The following is a 21,872-nucleotide window of genomic DNA, read 5'->3' as shown; positions in this document are numbered from 1 at the left end:
CTGCCTGGGCAGCACCAAGGAGCTGACAGCTCAGAAATGGCTTCACTTTAAGCAAACTATGGGATGAACCTTCCCTACTACATCTGGTGATTCCATTGTGACACTTTATTTCAAAGACTGACATTGTTGGATGGATAAATTACGTGAATTTGAAATGCTTTCTGGGTCAGCTCTCTCTAGGAACTCTCTTTGGTGGTAAGCAATGCTTTTGACTATGCTGCTTCTTAGGGCCAAGACAGTGCCTCTGGTACCCAGGGCCTGTCTCTAAGGCACACTGCCATGCAGTTATTTGTTACACGACTTTACAACACTGGTCTTAATGCACTGGTGTGCATTAAGAAAGTCTCAGAAAGTGGACTTTGTTACCTCAGACAGAGTGATCACACAGGGCATGAGTTGGAAAGATGCTGCACTGTGAATCCACAGTGCCACAGTTCAGTTTCTAGGTAAATATTATGAATCTCCTTAATACCATTGTTTTATAGGTTTTAACTACATCTCCTTTAATAAATTTTGCTGATTTTGTTTTTAATGTAAGTGCAGTCTGGATCTGTACATGGTTTTAAAGGAGTTTGAAGCATTTCTTTTCTAAATCTGCATGTCAGAAAAGTCCCTATGGAACATAAACTGGGGAGACTATTTACAAGAGCACAGTGGCAGAGCAACGCCTTCACACTGACAGAGAGCAGGTTTAGATTACAAGGTACAGAAAAATTCTTCCATGTGAGTGTGAGGAGGCCCTGGCACAGGCTGCCCAGAGAATATGTGGCTGCTCCATCACTGGAAGTGTCCAAGGCCAGGCTGGACAAGGCTTGGAGGAATCTGGTCTAGTGGAAAGTGTCCTGCCTATGGCAGGGGTGGAACTGGATGATCTTTAAGCTCCTTTCCAACCCAAACCATTCCAGGATTCTAGGATAAATAAAGGACTTAGGTATGCATTCCATGAAGTCCAGAAGCAGCCAAGGAGGGGAGTAGCTCAGCCCAGGGTAACCAGACCCAGCACACTCATGTGGGGCAGACTCACTGGAGCAATAGACCACAATCCCTGGCTGGCAGCTGCACTGCTATCCCACCACACAAAAATCATTCCAACTTTCATTATACTCACTGGGAAAACGCTGAAAGCATACTGCAAAAAATCCAATGACCTGCAACAAGAAGGAATATTAGCAAATAAAGCACATATCAGAATGATCTGATACACTGTGATATTGCCATTGCTGCAAGTGCAGGAGCATTTATTCAGAGCTGATCAGACAATCCCAACAGATCATCAATAATCAACTGCTGATGTTGCATGCTGCACAGCAATTTCTGACTTCTAGTGCTCAAAGCATCATTATTAACAAGAATAACCAGGATGTTTGACATAATTCACGAGGTTCCTCACTAAAAGGGCAGGGAGAGGAACTAACAAAGCATTGGCTCTCATGTTGTTGACTCCAGCCTCTTCAGAAGCCATTCCTGGACTATCACAGCAGCATTAGTATATAGCAAATATTACTTCAGGTTACAAACAGTTGTTGCTATGTTCTACAGTACTTTCAGCCAGCACCAAGGGCTCTGTGACTTTGCACTCAGGAACACCTGCCTGATGTGCTCTGACAGGCTAACAGGAACATCAATACTTGGAATTGTTTTTAAACACTTCTTTTCACTTCTCACCCACTGACTTAGAGCTGTCCCAGTCTCTTTTCCATGGTGACAGCAAATTGTGACATTTCAGTTTAAAAAGACTTGAGAAATCTCACCACAGCCCTGCTGTTTCTCCCAGGTCTAAGGCTATCAAAGAGCTCAAAACCCAGTTATGCTGAAGTTTCATAAAACACTTTTCCACCACACAAGATGTATATTTTGAAGAAATTCATACAGATATACCTTACCTTATAAATACTGATATCTATAGCCATAAATAATAATTTATAATATTTATAATCCTCTCTTCCTTTCAGAACTGTAATCAAGCTCCCTTTAATTACCTCTTTAATAATATTACTTAAAAGAAAAATAATTTTTAATTGCAATATTTATGTCTGAATGTAAACTTAAAGCTGCAAGTACAGATCAGGATTTGGGCATTATATATTCACCTATATAATACATAACTAAGACTAGTTAACAGAATAGCTAATCAGGGGAAAGGAAAATGCCATTGCAACTACACTGCATTGTAATTTTTTCTCTGGTATCCAGGACCTTGTTGGCAGCAAGGACCACAAGAATTGAGGTGAGAGATTTTTCAGGGGGTTTAGAAAAGTACCAAATATCAGCAGATAAGCCAGTAGTGCAGTTCCTTCCTATTTCACTCTCAATGCACTAACCAGCCATATAACAGCTCTGGGTTTAGGAGATGGAAACATTTAGCAGCTTTAGTGGGTAACAACTCCCAAGGAGCAAACTTCCCTCAGGGCTAAGATGCAATCACACCTACACTTCAAGCCAACTGCTATTTCTGGGTCCATGCTGTGCAAGGCCAGCAGGAACTCCCTCAGGACAAGACTCTAGGAGGCAGTCAGCATCATCTTGTGTCCTCCTTTACATATATTTGCTTTGCTAATATTTCTTCTACAGGCAGGTGGATCAAGCAAAGGCAAGCCAGAGAAGCATACAGGCAAAATGTTTGAAAACAAGATCTACAGATTCCTCAGTTCTGTATGAGGTAATCGTAGGAAAAGTCTTCAGGCAGAAATGCTGTCTCCTCCTGATACCCAACTTGGAATCCACACTGCTCCACAGATGTCTGCAAGTAAAAAAAACTGGAAGCACAGCATTGAATGATAAATGCAGTGAGAAATGTCTTGAACAGAAACAGCAAACAAAGCATAGAGCTCAGGAGGCAAAAACAGACAGATCCTTAGGACAGGAAGCTATGAGCAGAGAACTCAAGAAGCCTACAGTGAAATTATTTACTGACATAAATCTCTAGCAAAGCTCTGAACTACTGCTTCAGTATAATGGAATCATTCCAGAGCAAGCCCCTTGCCTCACTAGTATTTTAATATAAAGCTTTCTTATTCTGCAATAAGTATCTTGCTTGAATTCTTACACTAGATTGTCCCTCAATTAACTGTTCTGGCACAGTCTCTCAGCAGTGCATCACACAGTTCTGATCACACATTAGGTGGTCAATGTTTTTAAGTACAACACAGATCTTCTATGTTGACTTCCTGCACTTCACTACTTAAACTAGGTCTTAAACTTGAGCTCTGTTACTGGGTATATCACTTTGGAAATATGTAAACAAAAGGCAATGTTTTTGCTTTGTTTTGGTAACTCTGTAAATTTGCATTTGCAGCAGATTCAGTGTTCGATCCCCTGGGGTAGGTGCCCTCGTTAATCAAGAAACTGCTCAATAAATAGAACCAGTTTTCAAGGAATTCTCATTTTTCTTCTCAGTGAAGTTTACTCTAACACTTCTTTTAAGCCAGAGTTCAGAAATTGCTACTCACCAATGACTGAGCAGACAGATGTTTTTTCAAACTGTACTACACATGTTCAACTCATCTATCAAGCCCTTATCCTGATGCCTGCTGTCTGCAGATATGACATGGATTTGAATGCATGGAAGATCCTGGGTGTGCTCAGCTGCTTCATCTATCCTGTATCTTCCTATCTACCATCACATTGAAAAGGAAAAAAGTTCCTGGAGAAGTTTCTGCTGATATGGTTGAACATATTCAAGTGTGGAGAGAAATTTTAGAAAAAAAAGTCTAAACCTCATTTATAGCCCTATTCTTATCCATCAGGATCTAAGAGTGTGAGGTCAGCAGCAGCAATCATGGAGAAAATCCCTTTGTCTCCCCCAGCTGTAGAGGATTCTAGAACACAGAATAATTTCTTTCAGTGACTAGAGACAGTGTTTAGAATGGGAACATTTACCTGCAGAGCTAAGAACAGCTTTATTGCCCCATGCAATGAGATGAGAACTACTCATGTAGCTCCTCTTGCAGCTAGCCAGTCTCAGAATGAGTGTCTCCTTAGAAGGAAACATCAGCCTTTTTCCACAACCTCAACTCACTTTTTTTTCCAACAAAAATGAATTTTTCATTTTTCAAATGAATTCATTTCTAGGAAAAATGAATTTTTCCTAGACCTGTCAGAGCTAGGAAGTTACAAGTGGAGGTTGAAACATTATTACTGAATATAAAAGAAGCAGACAAGACAGAGGTGAGAAAAAATCCCATCTAACCACTGCAGGTGCTGCCACTTTCTGATTTGTCCTAAAAACATGACCTTGAAAATGGTTATTAATGGGAAAGCAGCAACTCTTTCTCCATACTTACCTACTTTCATACTCCTCATCGATACAAAACAGATGGATACTGAAAACATTTGAAGCTCCTCCGCTCACAGGATGCAAATCCCCCTCCTCCAGCAGAGGTTCTGCTGAGCCTTTAGAGCCCACGTCGATGACATTACCTACTGGCGGTTCAGTCTGGGAAACGGTCACACCTCCACCTTTCTGCAACAATAACAGACAAGGGCTCCCTTAAACACTCGACAAAGTGTTTTCATTAGTTAAGTCCCATCCTTTCTCACCTCTCTGTGACCTTTTCTTCCCACCCTGATGGCTGCTCATAGGGAACTGGATGGGTAAACTCACCCTGACCAATAACTCTGATCCCCTCCCTCCGGAACCCAGCCAGAGCAGCTTCTGACCCCTGCCCCACAGCAGAGTTACACGTGGGCCAGAGCAGTAGGATGGGGCAGGAGGGAAACCCAGCAGTATTTGCTTGTCCTCATCTCTGCCAGCCTTGCTCTGTATCAGCTCTGAGAGCCAGCAGCACTGTGCAGCATTACCTGCACAGCTGCATCTGCACCAGGAACATGTTCCAAGTTTTGAGAAGAAACAGGCTCTGGCTTTTGACTTGTTTGGTTGCTTTCATCTTCATCTGAGTAAAGTAAAAGTGCACAAGGTTTAATAATGGGAGCTTTACTCTCAGAATCACAGCAATGAAACTGCTATCAAAAGGTTTCATTTTAACCACAGTTAAAGCAGACCCTCCTACACTTACTAGGCTAGAGCTTCATTAGACTATTTGATTTCAAAGCAAAAAAAAAAAAAAAAAAAAAAAACAAAACAAAACCAAAAACCAAAATCCAGGGAATTGGTTGTAAAATAAGACCTTAACAAGACAATTTGCAAGCAATTCCTAACTTGTGTTTATCCCTGTGTCAAATCTTTGCCCTATCTGAACTGAAAAAGGAGTCAGTGTATTGACTGATATCTTAAATCCCATGTGTTGCTAACTTGCTTTCTGGTGATCACAAAGACAAGCAAGGGCTCTTCATTCTCAGATTAGGTCTCCTAAAATAATTGAAATTCAGGTTAAATCCCAGTCAAACCAGAGCTCTTACTGGTGCAGTAAGAGACAAGAAACAGGGATTATAATTCCTTTATAAATTTTACACAATAAACTCCTGAGGTGTAGGTGTTGCTGCGGAAGAAAACTCATCAAGCAAGGACACCCTTGCATTTAGAAAATCCAGTAACATTAAGGAAATAAAGGTTTCTGAGTGCCAAGAAGAAAACAAAATAAGCTTCAGAAAACAACAGAATTCATCCCTTCTCCCTCTGAACTTTACCTTGGGACATCCACATAAGCTACATGCATAGACAGAAGCATTTCTTCACACAGTAATGGGCACTTAAAACACCTCAAAGGTTTAAAATAAGCAATTAGAAAAAAAAATGGCCAGAAGCAATTAGAAAAAAAAATCTTGTCTCAAAATCTGTTTCTCTGTCAATAAAAGAGTGCAGATGCAACATGCAGGGCAAGGAGAAATGCGGGGGTTAGGAATCGTGGATTCTCTGGGGGTATCACAGATGTGAGCCTTCACAGAAATGATCAAATGTCGTCTTGATTAACCAGCTCCATTTCTCATTACCAACAGCCTTGCAGGTGTCAGAAGTTAATTAATACAAGTCTCTTGTTGTCATGTAAATATTGATATGTTGTTCTGACTTCATACTAAAATGCAAATCCTTAATGGCTCCACTATCCACTCCTGTCAGACGTGGCTGCATTGCTGTTTACAGACATGCTGTACACGAGTGATGTGAAGAACTGCAATACTATCACTAAATCAAGTAAAGACCACAAACAAAGAAAATTAAAATAATTCTGTGATTGCTGGGTTGTTAGCTGAGGTACAGTCATCAGGATCAAGAAGCCAGTTCACCATGAGGCCTGATGAAAAGCCCTTGAATCATTCCCACTGCATCATGTTTTCTAGCAACTAATTCATGACACCATATAGAGTAACAACCAAATTACTGTAATTACCCTGAAACCTAAGTGGCATATCAGTACAGACTGTTATATACTCTTTCATTATTATTCAGAGCATTACATTTTGAAAGGAAAAAAAATATCAACCTGTGGTCTCTACTTAAAGCTAAAGAGCTTGAAAAAATAACCTTTTTATATGTAGGAACATAAAATTACGAAGGAATGCAGCTTACATTTTAAAATTTCCAGCCTTCAGATTCCATAAAGCCAAGTCCAGATCTTCTATTGATGTCAGGTCACTGAACCCCGCTCTGCCCTCACAGGAGGACACCACCCAGCAGCAAGTTTTCAATGCAGCCACTAAAGCAGCCTTCATGGAACAGGCACAGCTTTGCAATACCCACAAATGCAAACTACATGGGACTAACACCACAACAGATTTCAAGGACGCAGGCTGGCCTTGATGTTGGCAAGACTTAACAATGGACTACTGGGATGCAACTCTTCTATTCTAAAATGTGCAAAGCTACAACAAAAAATTTAACTACTATTCCATGATAACAGAATTAATGCTCCTGAGCAGTGAAGGGACAACTTTGCTATTAGGTTTCTAGTGTCTCTCTCTACGAATAGCACCATTGTCAGGCTCTCATCTTACGATACTCAAGTTTCTCCTCATGCACCCAAAATCATTGTTGTGGTTTAACAAAAGCCTGATTTTTCAGTTGGGGAGGGGGAGGGTGGTTCCCTGGGGGGACCTGCCAGAGGTAATGAACTGGCTGGTTTTGAAGGGCCAATCAAGTGGCTAAATTTGGAGATTGACACCCCGTTAGACCACTTGAAGGAGTTAAACACGCACCTGTGGAAAAGCACATTTAAAAACAAAGGAAGCCTGGGAAAAACTCTTGGCTTCTGGCCTTTGAACAGGTCAGGCCAGGCTGGCCCCGTGCAGGTCGGTGCACTCCTTGGCTGGGATTTTTGCCACCTTGCCGCCGGAACCATCCTGGCACTGCAGGTGAGCACACAGCCAGGACTGCTTGGCCAAGGCCAGCACAGCCAGGGCAATGCCACACAGCCAGGACTGCTCGGCCAAGGTTGGTGCAGCCGTGGCCACACCACACAGCCAGGCAGTGCTGTGCAACCACAACTATTTCAGCATGGCTCGCTCGGGGACCAGCACTGGGAACAGCCGCACGGTCAGCACTGGGGTCAGCCCCGAGGGGCTGGGGCCAGGAGCAGTCAGAGCAGTGCCACACGGCCACAGCTATCTTAGAAAGACAAAGGGGTGTCACTGGCAGCAGCATGACTTGCATGGTGCCAGTGGAGATGACCTGAGCAGCAGTGGGAGGCATGGTGAGCAATTTGCCCAATGCAGAGCCTGGATGAGATCAATCCTTCAGCATTGCAGAACTCTATAAAAAACTGCTTCAGTTGATGAAGCTTGAGAGCAAACGAACCTACGAACACCAATTTCTCTCCCAAATAAGGAAAAGGAAAGAGTGAAGACACATAGAGACAACAACATGGGACTCCGAGATCAGTGAAAAAAGAGGCAAATTCTAGATGGCAGTGGACTGAGGAGATGCCTTATTCTTGGGCATCTGAGATCCTCTTGTAAGGCTACAGAGAAGATATAATTGATAGATCAGACTCTTTTTTCCCCTGTAACTCATAGAAATGCATTGAGGGGACATAGTGTTCTACCACAACTGTAAGCCAAGGCACCAGTACTGAAGAAAATAGATGTTACTGTATTCCAATAAGAAACTTCAACAGAAAGAGATGAGAAACTTTGCCCCAGAGGTAGTAGTAGAAAACCTCTGCTCCCAGAGATGCATTAAAAGAACTTCTGTTTTTGTTAGAACAGCTCATCCTTAAAGTAGCACCCTAATAAGTTGAAATGGCCCATGAAAGCAGCTGTGAGATAGCTGCAAGGTATAGGAGGGACTTTTCACACTGCAAGCACATTTTTCCTTTCCTGGGCAGCTGATTCGCTGTGACATTGAAGCCACAAGAGAACTGTTTCTTGTGGCAAAGTCTCCATAGCATAACAAGAGAGATTACTCTCCCTAAGTAGACTAAAGAAAGACTATCCTAAGTTTTGTCTTCTTATGTTGTCAGTGGGAAAGGAAAAAAGGGGAGGGGGAGGGAAAGTGTTCTGAGGTTTTATTCTGGTTTTTTCTTATTTTTCTCTTAATTGTGTTAACAAAGTTTTCCTTATACCCTATAATGTTTGTGTCTGTTTGGCCCTACTTCTCCTAATGCTTATCTCACAGCAAGGAAATAAGTAAATAAATTCTAGTAAGTGCACTGGCACTTAGCCAGCACTAGACCCACTACATAACTGGTGCATTGGCCAGAAAATGGAACAATTGGCAAGCCAAAACCTCTACAATCATTAATGATTTGCACTCAAGCTATCTGAAAATCTACAAATAATTCTTTTTCCCCAGAGCTGCGCTTGTCATTCCCAATAAAGGGATACTACTAGTTTAAGAAGTCTTACCTGAAGGCAACCCACAGGACTGCAACTACCATCAAAACTAATAAAGTTTTTAAATGAAGAGAGAAAAGAAGAGAGATAGATCCACCGAACTGCTAACCATGCTACTTAAAACATTTCTAAAAAGCACTCAGATGTCAGATTCTCAAGAAACTGAACAGAACACAGCTGCTCATGCTAAGTTTTAACATTTAGAAGTTCCACAGATTTCCTAAATGATAAAGGGCACATAACAGCTGTATTGTCAAACCCTGTAACCACATTCTCAGTGAAAAGCTCAGCAGCATAGAATTTGCCAGAAAACACAGACCTACAGCTTGCAGGCTCTGGAGAAGGAGAGAGGACACCAGGACAGGAACAGCCCTGGGATGGGTAAGGCTGGGAGAGAGCCGGGGGGGGTCAGTCACCTTGCCCAAGCCTCTGCTCAAGCAGGGTCACCCAGAGCAGACAGCCCAGGACTGGGCTCTGCCTCCTGAGCATCTCTCCCCCTCCTCAGTCTCATTCCTCCTCCTACCCACATCTGTCGCCTCTTCTGAACTAATACTCCTAGAGCTGCAGGAGCACAGGATCAAACAGGAGACAGGCAGCTTCCTCCATCTCCTATGTGCAAGATGCTTCCTTGCAGGGGAGGGGAAGTCCACAGGAGCAGCTACAAGACCTGTTTCTCTCCCTTTTCTGTTCTGTGACTGCCAGCTTCGAGGTACCAGCTGGTGACAGCCCTGCAGCTCCCTGGTTGCCTTTTTTGCCTGCTGCTTTGTGTTCAGAAAAGCAGATACATAACCTAGTGGTGGAGGTGTTTTATTCCACTACTGATAATTAGTAGATAGCAAGATGCTGCCCTTCTGCACAAAATGCCCTTTGACACTGAAAAATAGAGACAACAACTGTAAATCATTTACATGACACTTCTGTTCTACAAACAGGTGACATATTTGTGCTACTGGTTTTTATCACTCACAGGAAGCAGCTAGCACATGTGTTGCTATATTGGGCCCAATATAAAAGCAGAATAAAGAGACAGTCCCTGATCTCCCAAAATCTGGTAACCCGGGAGACCGCAAACAATAAGCAAAGAGCAGAAGCTGAACCACCAGGAAAAAAGATGACATAAGTCAACAGGACAATGGAACAGGCACAGTTAGCCAGCTGCTCAGCTACCAACAGACCTCACTTCACCACCAGATTTTACAATCACATCTTCCTTTAGCAGCACAACTGTATCTGATAGACAGTATATACCACACAACAGCTTTCTGAAACTTCAAGCCCAAATTTATCCCACAGTTGGTACAGGCCAGCTCCTCACAAACAAAAATCACTTCTGAGTCAGAGACCAGGGCTATCAAAATTCCCCTCCTCAATTAAAAAACACCAGGCATCCTACTTCAAAGCCAGGTATGTTAATTTGTGTTTTCTTCCTAGTAAACCTATATTTCTTTTTTCAACCTTCTGCAAAACCTACTCAGAAGCTAGACACGAACACACCTTGTATTTATTTAGCACTTTAGAATATAGATACCTCCTTGAACGCTTAGCTTCCGTGGCACTTCGAGAATATCCTCAGGAGGTGGTTTACAGAGCCCATGGAAAGGCCCCAAGTCAAAACACTCTTGAAACAAGGAAATGTTCACATCAGAACATAAGCTCATGAATCCTACTGCAGTGCCACCAACCTGGAAGATAAAAGCCATGTCACATGAACCTGCCATTGTAGGAAAGCAAAAAAAAACTGAACAAAAAAATTTCTGAAACATCAACTTTTATGTTCCATCTCTGACTGTGCATAATGGAAAACTATAAAGGAAATATTTCAGCAAAAGTTAAAGATCTTTTATTTTTTCCTTGTAACATATGTACTAGGACCTCTATAGTAGATGTTCTAATTCTTTTTTTTAGCTATGACTTGCAGGATTGTTAGGTTTATATATATATATATATAGGCCAAATAATGACCTGGAGTTTCAGTAAAACATTTGCTATGGCAAATACACAACATACTTCCAAAAATGTATCATTTTGTTTAAAGTTACAGTGCAGCTGAAGTAGAACCTGCATTCAGTTAGCCATAATAGCTGGCTCATTACTGGACACTGATTTAGACCCAATTTGGGGTCAAACTGAAGGGTGTATTTAATTCTCCTAAGAAATTAACTCAAGAAATCAATTCTGTATAATATAAGGAGTACCTAATGCAGTACAACTTATTTGCAGCACTTATAACCCCCAAATATTTCTGTGTTCTGAAAAAAACCCAAGACCTAGTCTTAAAACCCAAATGCTCTGGCAAACATGAAAGTGATGGGATCCCTGCAATGCTGGCACCCACAGTACTCTGGATGCCTGATTGCTGCTGGAGTTCTTAGCAAGCTACAGCCCTCAGCATGACACACACTGGGACCAGGGAGAACTGGCATGCTGGAGAGCTTCTGGCTTTAACTGGGACAAGTCTAGAAGAAGGAAGCGCTCAAATTTTTAGTAGTGTATGCAATTTTCTGGTGAAACACATTATCAAAACACATTTTTGTTCCTCCTCAATACACATAATGAAAGCCTTTATAAACCTAATGAAAACTCAAATGCTGGATTTGTACAGCTGTTTTATCAAGCTATCAGCACATCAATAAAGACTTGAAAAAGTGTGACGTTTAATTTTTCTGCCCTCAAACAACAAGTGATTGTTTGTTTGCGTAACCAACAAAGCCGGGGTGCCACAGTTGCCTGGCTGCTGTGTAATTTCAGGCCCAAGGCTCAGCAGAGGCTGATTAACCAATCCATCTACCATATGTGCAAAAAGAGGCTGCCAGCTTCCTTCTCCACAGGGGAAGCTGGCATCCATCATGGTCTGCGTGGAGGTGCTTTCCCAGCCCACCGTGGCAGTGGCAGCTGGGATAAACTGGGGCTTGGAACACCTTTTGGTGGTCTCACATTGAGCTCTGAACACGCCACTGGAATGTCTTATTTATAGCAACAGCCCTCTGCAATGTGCCATTACACTAATGGTGCATTGTTTCCCATTTGGCTCCCAATGGCAGTGATTACATGTTGCAATTTTATAAAACCATTTGCCACAAAAAGCAGATTTCAGGAATTAAGGAGGTTATATTGCCTATCAGCTTGCACTACCATGCACAATTACCAACACATGAAAATCTTAACAGGAATTTTCAGCAGGAGAACTATTACCACTCCTTTCTTATTTAAATTAATTCCTGGGTTTGCCTACATGTTAGCAAAAATTTGAGCCAAAAGAAAGAAAAATTATCTACAGGACTTAAAACTGTGAAAGGATTACTGGCTACTCATTTTCACATGCAATATTAGCTTGCACTGGGAATGAAAACAGGTCAGCTATAATGCAAATGTCTAAAATGACAACATGGCTTCATCAAGACAGTCTGTCCAAATTACTTGAAAATTACTGGGAATTGCTGCTTTATTTCTGAACTGGAAACATCACTCCTGAGACAGACACAAACTACATTGAGAAGGGCACTCACTGTGTGGGTACAGAGCATGAATTCTACTTTTCACAGGTGGGCTGCTGTTTTTATCCCTTGAGCTAGAGTGAGCTGTCACACAGGACATCACTAAGGCTGTGATCAGACAAAATCAGAGGTCATGGCAGACTGACCTCACAAACAGCTGCCTGATTTTCTTCACCTTCACGTTCTATGAGATCAACAAGGAGATATTCACCATAGGTTTCCTTCAGAGTATCACTTTGACGTGTCCAGATTAGCATGAGATCATCATAATCTTCCATCCTACAAAAAAGAGATCAGGTAATGTCCTATGGCTCTGCCATTAATAGGCCCTGGTACTTCTGTTCTAATCCATTAACATATGGAAAAATACTACAAATACTTGTTCCAAAGCCTGCACCTACAAATCACTTCACCTAGGACACATTCCCAGTGCACACTGAAGTGAGAGTCTCAGCACCAGAGACAATCACACCCAACAGCCAGCAGAACCCACCAAAATCTGCACTGCTCAGTGGAGATGCTTCTCTTGCCCTAAGAAAATATACAGGAATCCCAGCTCAAGATTTTCCAGCCTCACCCTCCTACAACTGTAGTAGAGCACTCATACAGGTCCCAACCTACATGGATTTTTATTTAAACAGGCAACAAAGACTCTTTCCCACTAGACTGCTATTTATAGCCAGGGTCAATGTAACTCTGAATAAGAAAAACCAGCACTTTTATCAGAACAGAATTCCTGAGTCACCCATGCTGAGACTATGGCACAAAGGTGGGTGGCAAACCACCTTTAGCACTCAACTGCTATCAATAACATGAAGCCACTTGTATTTATCTCTCGGAAAAATGCCAGAATTGAGTGGTGCAGCCAAAAGCAGCAGAGAGGAAACTTCGCCTGCGTTGGGCTGCCAGAAGGAACAACTGCAACAAACTGCAGGGGAAACCCTCCCTGCTCTGGGCCGGGAGCAGGCGGCTACCTCGGCTATCACACCGACACGCCAGGAACACCCGGCTCCTGCCCCGGGAGGCGACACCGGGGCTGTGGGAGCCCCGCGCGGTCTCTGCCGCCACCCGGCGGCCCCGCCAGGCACGGGCAGCGGCTCCTTCGCTTCCTTAGGATGCGCAAACCTCCTCCTCTTGCTGCACGGGAACCGGGACCGGCCCGCGGCGCTCCCCTCGCTTGTCTGGGATGCACCAGGGAGAACCAGGAACTTCAAGAGCTTCCCGAGGTTTTGAGGAAAACTCCTGCTGTGTTCCAGGGTCCCACTGGGTCCCCCATGCCTGTATGTGATACCTGTAAGTTGGAGATCATTGCTCTCCACACAGGCAGGAACCCAGAAACAACAAACAGATTCTCAGTGCTACTCTTTATGTGTGTCTGGATTTGGAAGGAGCCTTAAAGAAAACACAGGCAAAAGAGCTTCTGTTTCTCATTGTATCAAACACTGTATTCCTAAGCACTGCCTGACTCCAGCCCAGGAGAGGTGGTCAGGGGGTCTCTGGATGCTTTTGCTGTTCCTGCACACCAGAATGGATGTGACCTCTGGATAAGGCCACCTTTATAACCAAGGCTAGGGACCTCTTGGATTCTGACCTTGTTCCTGCCTTTTTTTTTTCCCCTCAACTAAAATGAAGCTCCAGCAACAATAAAAACTCCATAAAAATTTACAGTAACTCATTCCTTATCCCTCAAACCAAAGTAGTTACCCTCATCTCCTTCACAGGAAGTATCCCAAGGGAAAATCTGCAGTGAGGTTTTCTATTATCAGAACATCACCACCTCAGCACAGTTAATTAGTTCAGCAAATCTGTTAATAAACTCTCAAACCTCAAAAAAACAAAGAAGGTAGCAGGAAGAGACTGTATCATCCTAATTGAACCCTGTTATTTCATGGAGTCCATAACAGACACACACCCCCTCCAAATGGAACGCTGTGCCAGGTGTTTTGAGTGCCTTATGTCATTCTGCTCTGTGGGACACGGGATAGGATCACACACAAAGGTGCAGATGGCAATTCCTTAAGACTGACCCTGTGACAGTCAATGGGACTCTGCACAAACCCATTCAACTCCCTGCACACTACTCTGTAGGAACACACCCATTTTAACTTGCTTATTCTGCTTTTAGTATCTTCCACCAGTACCACAACATTTAACAAAGTAAAGAAACTCTCCAAACCCCAGTAAGCTTTCCAATATAAAAATGCCACAAAATTCCTCTACTGCGAGTGCAAGCACAGAGTTGCAAATCTGACTCATGCCTACAGGGCACAAACCCAAGAATGGCAGGATTTGGACAAGACACCAGCACGAACCTTAAACATCAAAGTTTAGTGGGCTGCATTCTGACGCTGCAATGTCTCTCATTATAGAGGCCAGACAGACAGTAAGTTCGAAATGGATGCTTAAACAAAGTATCAGTTTACAGCTGCTTTTCCCTCTCTGTGAGCAGGGGAAGAGGGGACAGAGATTAGGCTAATCTCCTCTCACTGCCCCAGAACATGTTGCTAGGCAGGTGGCTGTGGACAACATCCACAGAGGAGTCTCTAAGGGCTCCCACTGACTGTTACTATGGATGCCAGTGAAGCACAGGGTGAATGCAGAGAGAAGGGAAAGGCAGAGCTCCTTCTGCAAATGGAAATTAGCCTTACCTGTTATCCACTGACAGGCAACACTGGAGTATGAATTTTGTATCACCACTGCGTAATTTCAGAGGAAAACCGGTTTCCCAGTTAATTTTTTATTAATACCAAAGCTATTTTTATTTTTTATAACAAACTACCAAAATCCCAGATAAGATGGCACCTCTTATCAGGAATATTGCTATGGCCTAAGTGACATTTCCAGCCACGCAAAAGAACACTTCGATTGACAATATCCAGTGACCACAAAAAAAAAATTAGCTTAAACTGAAAAAAAAGACAAACATGATAGTCAGAACCAAGACATATGGAAAGACTTTTAATCTTCAGGCATTAACTGACCTATTAATGCCTTCTCTAGATAAAAGTCCATTCATTTAGTTATAGGTGAGAACTCAAAAGAAACAGTCAAAAAGCCTAGGAACTGTACATCTAGTTAGTATGAGAGAGATTTTTAGCATATTGAAATATCCAGAGCACAGCAGGAGGACGTGAAGCAGCAAAGATCAGGCCTCAGGCCTTTTCCTTAAAATGCTCAAAAGTCAAGCAACAGGAAGAGCACAAGCTGCAGATTTGCTTCAGACCCATGTGGTAAAATTCAATATATACAACAAAACACCTCTCAGAGACAGGCCCCTGTCAGAATGCAGTCCAAGCTGGCAGTGCAAATCAGCCCATAAATAAATGATAAATAAATGGCATGGCTTTACCAATCAGACACCACACTCAACACAGCATCACCATCTGCAGGTGCTGGTCAGTACAGACCCCCCCCACATCCATAACATGTGCTGTGTCTCCAAGGAATACACTGCTCCCTAAACTTCAGTCTCCACTGTAGGCATCAGAAATGCTCATTTAATCATCTCTGTTACCTAGCCACAAAGCAACACCTATATTTACTATCTGCAAAAACTCCAGAATAAATCAGAGTTAAATCAAACTACTGTTTCATAAAACATTACCCTACCAGCAGTCTTCCCACAGTGAAGAGGACAAGAAGTAACCCAAAATTTGATGGATGCATGTTCTATTTCAACCACGCTACAAGGAAGCATCTCCACAGCAACAACAGGAAAATCTCCAGGCCCCTGGGTCAAAAACTTGGCATTTCTCATGTCCTGGATGCAACACTGGCACAGGCAGAACACACATAGCAGGAAAAACCAAGAGTGGCAACAGCAGTCTAATTCAGCCAGCAGATCACAGAATAAACATCACTGACAAAAAAATAGTCTTCCTACATAGCTAACTAGCATTTGAAAAAAATACATATTGTGATGAAATAGAACAAAACCAGCATAATCCTAGAACTACCTAGATTGGTTATCACAGAAAACTATCACCAGATGGGGGCTATGTACAAATCACAAACGGGATGGGACTGCTGGGAACTGCCTTGAGCTGTTTTATTTTCCAGCATCAGTCTCATTACATGGTTATGACAATGGGAGGATGCTGTCAGCTCACATCCCAGGCAGCAGACAAAGAAACTTAATGTTACAACTTCCTTTAAAAGTTTTTTGACCAATCACACAAAGCAAAAGCATATTGATGGTAGTTCTATCCAATCACTATAAGCACACATTCCTTTGGTTAAAACAACGCTTGAGAGCATTGTTTTAGAGCAGCCAAGCTAAGCTACTGATGCTGCTAACCAAACAAGGAAAATGCTTCAGTTTCCCCCAGCCAGATGTGCTCAGGGAAGCAGGATCAAGGAGCTGTGTTACCTTGCTTGGCGCACGTACAGCTGTGGGTGACACCGATGCCTCGGGCATGCCAGCAAGGTGAAACGTCTCTCCACGTGTGAGCCTGGAGCAGGCACGAGCCTTTCAAAGGCATCCCCCAGGTCCAGCTCTGAGTGGCTAAAACCTGTCAGGGCAACAGAGAAACTTCATTATGCAAGCTTTAAATTAGCAGCAAACTGCCTGAGGAAAATGGAGTTTCAAACTTAAAACCACAGATAGTAAAATGCTCCAAGTCTTTTAAGTTAGGCAATGAGGCTGAAATGACAGCAGCATAAATATGTGAGAATCATCACAAAAGTTATCTAATTAATCCAGCATTCCAGACCTGAATAAGCTTCAAAGCAATCAGAAATTGGTAGAAAACAACCCCTATAAGAAGAATACAGCCGATTCTCTATGCCTCTGGAGAACCTCTGTCAGGACTCACAATGCTGAAGGAAAGCTGATGTTGGTTGCCTGGGTGGATTTGACAAAACCCTTAATTCAAGCCCTGGTTACTGTAGTTGACACACCACTACAGTCTTTTAGTGCAACTAGGAACCAACACCTCTAGAAACCAGCATATCAGAAAAGTTCTAGCTCCCTTTTCAGCTCAATTAAGTGCATGCTCGGTTTATTAGTTGGAATTCAGGACCAAAATTCCACAGCTGGTGCTGTTCTCTGATTAACAAGTATTCTCTACTTTTGTACCTCTGTTCTAGAGGAAATAATCCAAGTTTTGTTCTATGTCTCCAGAAGCCCCTCTGAGTCTCACCAAAGTGTCCTCTTCCAATCTACACTGGCTTGGCTAAGAGAAAGTGCCCAATTTCAAGTCTCTTGGCTCTGTTCAACCAGAAATCTCCACAAAACTTGCAGGTGTTGATTTTTGAGATCTTTACTCCTTTCTACGTCCTGTTTCTGGCAAATTTAAAGATTGCAGGGACAGAACAGACTGCTGAATGGCTGCTGGAGTGAGCATGGAATCTCTTGCACATGGGATCTTCACAAGATACTTTTAGATTATGTTTTTCACATGTCTAGAAACTGATAACTCTCCTCAGTATTAAAAAAAGAACACCACAAGAAGCTCTCAGTGCATATTAATTAGGTTTGCAATTGCTCTCACTTCAAGAATAAAACAGTTTTAAGCTCTTACCTAACCTCTTCTCAGCTGGTATAAAGAGAAGTATAAACTGCAGTTCTGGTAGTAAGATGAAAGCTCTCCTGGACAAATAAACATATTCAGTCCTTCATTATTACACTCAATGATAGACAGCAGCTAGCTTTTTAAATATATACTTTTTTTTTTCTCTCCAGTGTCTCTAACCTTCCTTCATAAGTCCACATGGATCAACAATTAAAACATTTCTGACAAACAACATCACTTGAAATTTATCTGGGTAATTTTGACTGGCTTTTCCTGCCTTATTTCTTTCAAATTTCCCAATTTTTAGATTTCAAACATCCTCTTTTTTATAGCAGTTTTCCAGTGGTGAAATATTTAAGATATCAGGCCTCTGCTGGCAGATCTCTGATGGGGCATCTGGATGTGACTGCTTGACTTGACAGCAGGAGAGGGCATGTGCCTCACCACCCAAGGCTACACAGGAACTCACCTAGCAATTTCTTGGCAACATCCAGCTGCATAACCTTCCTTTGCCACAAAGAGATGCACAAAGAGTGTGTTCAAGGGCTGCAAAATAAGGAGTGAAAGTCTACACACCATGCAGCTCATGTTTAGTCCATCAGCCCAAGTACTAGTACACATATACATTTCCAACATATGTGATCTGCACTCAAGGAGCAGCAAAATAGACAAAAGTGACTTCAAAGCATGTGTGGGAAAAGTTATGTGATTAAAGTGCTTTATATGATTTTGTGCTTCTGCGATGTTTTTTCTTTCTACTCAGTTTTTTATTGTTTGACTGCAATATACACTGTACATTTCATATTGAACACTATTAATTCTTGACTAACTACATTCAACCACATTAAATATTCAACACATGTCTAACATTCTTTTAGGGTTAAAAAAAAGCCTCAAACCAAAAGCTCACCTGCTTCTCATAATCCTAAAGTGATTTTTTTTAAAGGTAGTAAGAAACATCACATATTTTAAGATGACATTATTAGACACACATTTACCAGGCAGAAACAGGGCAGACTAACAGACACCTTTATCTTGTGCACTTCCAGTAAACATGGAAAACCCCTGTCCTGGAAAGGCAAGGGCTATTAAATCAGCTGCTCTCTAGCATATTAATTACATGTGCTGGGTCAGGGAAGGTCTGCCTGTAGATAAAAATACTTTAAATGGAAAACTTGGGATCTTTTGAATAGAATAATGTTCGAATAAAATACCATAGCTAGAGGCATCAACAACTTCAGCAATTTAAGAGCAACAATGATTTCAATAGAAGCTGCAGTACATGGACCAGCATCAGGACAACAAGCTATTGTAATAAACATCTGAAGACATCCCTAAACATCAGATAGTTTGTTTGGTTTTTTTAGAAGCAAAGGGAAGAAATAGAAAAATATATTACTATAGAGGTCTGAGAGGACACCAAGTAAGCCAGATGTGGACTGTAACTGTTTCTGAATAGTGCTGGTAACCAGACAATCCAGTACAGCATCTTCACGTATTCCTTTCTGCACAAGTCAACTCCCACTTCAGACCCTGAAATAATTTCTGTACTCTAGGAAAAAGACAGGTCAACTGTACTTCACAGAATTCCAACATTCAGATGACCTCAGTTTTGAAAAGCACACCTGCATGGATTTAACCTACAGCTTACCAACAACATCTCATCAAGTTATACCCCAGAAAACATTCAGAACTTCTGCCAATGTGGAAGCATAAAACACTAAATCTTCTACACCTACTTTAGCAAATAAACTCCATTCCAGGAAAATAGAATGCTCCAGATAACTGATGAACAAAATGCCCAGAGATAACTGCAGCACTGCAAACACCTTATTATAGCATGTGCTGCATACCTCAGAGTGCTTGGGGTTTAACATTTTCTGTATTATTTTCTCAACAATCCCACAATCTAGTTCCCAGCTGGACTTGGTGATGGGGGAGCATTTGAGTGCTAAACTCATAAGGGCCTGGTTCTAGTCTGTAGATCCTACCAGAAAGTCACAAGCAGCAGTCTCCCCACCAGCACTGAACAAAGTCCACTGCAGAACTAAGGCTCCCCTTGTCAGCATGAGGGTTTGACCAGGACTCCATCGCTTTCTGTGTTCAGAATGCCTCAAATCTACTGGAAACAGATTGTAGACACCCACGTGTATTTGCTATACCTGAGCCTTAAATGAAAACTCAACTAAAATCACACAATTTACTTACAGTGCATTTATTGTTAGGGTAGTTTTCATGCAGGAATGGTTCCCATTCAGCCTGATCAGTGATGTTCCAATTTGGATAGTCCAGAAAGGCAGCATGGGCTATAACCTCATTCTTCTCGTTGCAGAGTGTCAAAGCAAGATTTGATAATTCTCTATGAAAACAATTTAATTTTGCACAAGTTGAAGAAACTCCACATAGAAAAGTGACTGACTGTGAATTCAGCCTGCTGGAACAGCAAAATTAGCCATGTTCAAGAGGGTTCCCAAGATCAGGCCTCAATAAAACTTCATTATCCACATGCTAACTTAGAATTGTTGCTTCAGTTCCACATATTTGTGTTCTAACACTGTAAAATTCAGGTGGATTTTCAAATCCTCAATCATATTAGTAAATTTGAGATGCAAGACTTAAACATTCCCTTCCATTTGTATGTTTCTTCACACATCTCTTTTTTTCCCCAAACAGCTGTTATCTGGGATTTTTACTATTAAGGGGGGAAAAACCTGAGTGACTCACCAGTACCTGTCTGTCACACAGCCTGTCTGCTGATATTTTTTTTTCTGACAGCATTTCTTCTGAGCTTTTACAAAAGGAAGCTAATATAGAATTAAACCTTGTCCACCATGGCAGAGACCCAGGTTTGCACAGTCATGTACGTGGACAGACATTAAGGTAGATTTTCTTACCATTTTTAGAAACGGCACAAAAAGTCACTATATCACACCATGTCAAGGCTCAGAATGTTCTCTGCCATTTTAAGCATAATTTCCCAAAAGGTGACAACCCAAAACCACCATTACTTACAAGAGATAAGTGACATCCATCCTTCCAAAGACGTCTTCTGTGACAGGGCTGAAGAGGCTGATAATGGCTGGGACATCCCGTGACTCTGTCCTTCTGACAGTGACTGCTTCTGTATTTCCACTTGAGGAGGTTACTGTGGCCATCCCACCAGCTGCCCTGAGAGCCAAGGAAAACACTGCTAGCTCCAGCCATCCCACTGCCACCCCCTGCCTGACACAGTCACTTCAGGGGGGTTTCCATAACAACTCTAAATTGGGGCAGCTTCTCTGGATTTGGTGCCTGGTTCCTGCACACCTCCACACAGATTTGCACTGCCCGTCCAGTGCACACCTGAAATGCAGCAGGCAATCACTCCTAGGGTCTGGATCCCACAGAGGAAATTAATTGTTTTAATAGGCTACAGCTGCTTTCCTATTTATTCATTTGCATGCCAACCAGCTCATCACCAAGAACTTCAAACTCAAAGCCCTTCAGTGGGAGGCTCAGCTGTGGGCAGTCAGGAGGCTCAGCTGCAAACAATCAGGGACACAGCCTCCCGATTAAACAGCAGCTTCAGGTGAGTTAAATGTATTTTGTCCAAAACCACTCCTCGAATTTATTTTGAGGTCAACAGCAGGGCTTAAATTTCTGAAGGACCTCAAAGTTCTGTGGCTAGTCAGAGTTCTACTGCTCTCCTATGCAGAAAAAAAAAAAAAAAGTTAAGAAGTTTTTAAAAAAGTGGGTTTATTTTTGTGGTTTCTGATTGACAAAATGTGCCAGGCACAGCTGATTTGTTGATCCCTCCAGAAACTTTAGAACACACGGGGCAGTAGATCCTCCAAGCACCTGTGACCATGCCCTCGGGTCTAACACCCTTCAGCTGCGTGTCTCTGCTCAGCACTGCAGCCAGCAATCAGGCACGTGAAATAAAGCAACCAAACAATGGCCCCCGCAATTTCTTAAATAGATGTGGAAAATATAGCAGCACCAACTAGGAAAAAAAAAAGCCTAAACCAACTCACCTAGATCAGCAGAGCAATCTCAGCGCTCTGCCAAACGCAACAGCCGCTTCCAACAGTGACTCCAAATGCAAAAGTGATGCTCAGTTATTAGGCACCGCAATTCCCAACTAAAACGAAAAACCAAA

General features: G+C 42.3%; 1 protein-coding gene across 4 annotated transcripts in view; it reads right to left on the bottom strand.

Annotated features, from left to right (window-relative positions):
* CFAP61 (cilia and flagella associated protein 61) overlaps positions 1 to 21,872 on the bottom strand; it is a 91,079-nt gene that overhangs the window by 68,140 nt on the left and 1,067 nt on the right. The window contains exons 1-10 of one of the 4 annotated variants that reach the window (XM_054629417.2): positions 20,747 to 20,898; positions 19,943 to 20,093; positions 18,204 to 18,280; positions 17,744 to 17,811; positions 16,591 to 16,732; positions 12,368 to 12,500; positions 10,256 to 10,409; positions 4,801 to 4,892; positions 4,284 to 4,462; positions 1,109 to 1,148 (exon numbers count right to left, since the gene is read on the bottom strand). In XM_054629417.2, coding sequence (XP_054485392.2) covers positions 1,109 to 1,148; positions 4,284 to 4,462; positions 4,801 to 4,892; positions 10,256 to 10,409; positions 12,368 to 12,500; positions 16,591 to 16,732; positions 17,744 to 17,811; positions 18,204 to 18,280; positions 19,943 to 20,093; positions 20,747 to 20,889 — 1,179 coding nt within the window. In that variant the 5' untranslated portion in view covers positions 20,890 to 20,898. Of the gene's footprint in view, positions 1 to 1,108; positions 1,149 to 4,283; positions 4,463 to 4,800; positions 4,893 to 10,255; positions 10,410 to 12,367; positions 12,501 to 16,590; positions 16,733 to 17,743; positions 17,812 to 18,203; positions 18,281 to 19,942; positions 20,094 to 20,746; positions 20,903 to 21,747; positions 21,855 to 21,872 lie in introns of those variants that run through there. The other 3 variants (XM_077176177.1, XM_077176179.1, XM_077176178.1) reach the window with 3 other exon arrangements.

The sequence above is a fragment of the Agelaius phoeniceus genome, chromosome 3 (genome assembly GCF_051311805.1).
Source record: "Agelaius phoeniceus isolate bAgePho1 chromosome 3, bAgePho1.hap1, whole genome shotgun sequence".
Taxonomy (NCBI): domain Eukaryota; kingdom Metazoa; phylum Chordata; class Aves; order Passeriformes; family Icteridae; genus Agelaius; species Agelaius phoeniceus.
This window is presented reverse-complemented; position numbering and strand designations above follow the sequence as displayed.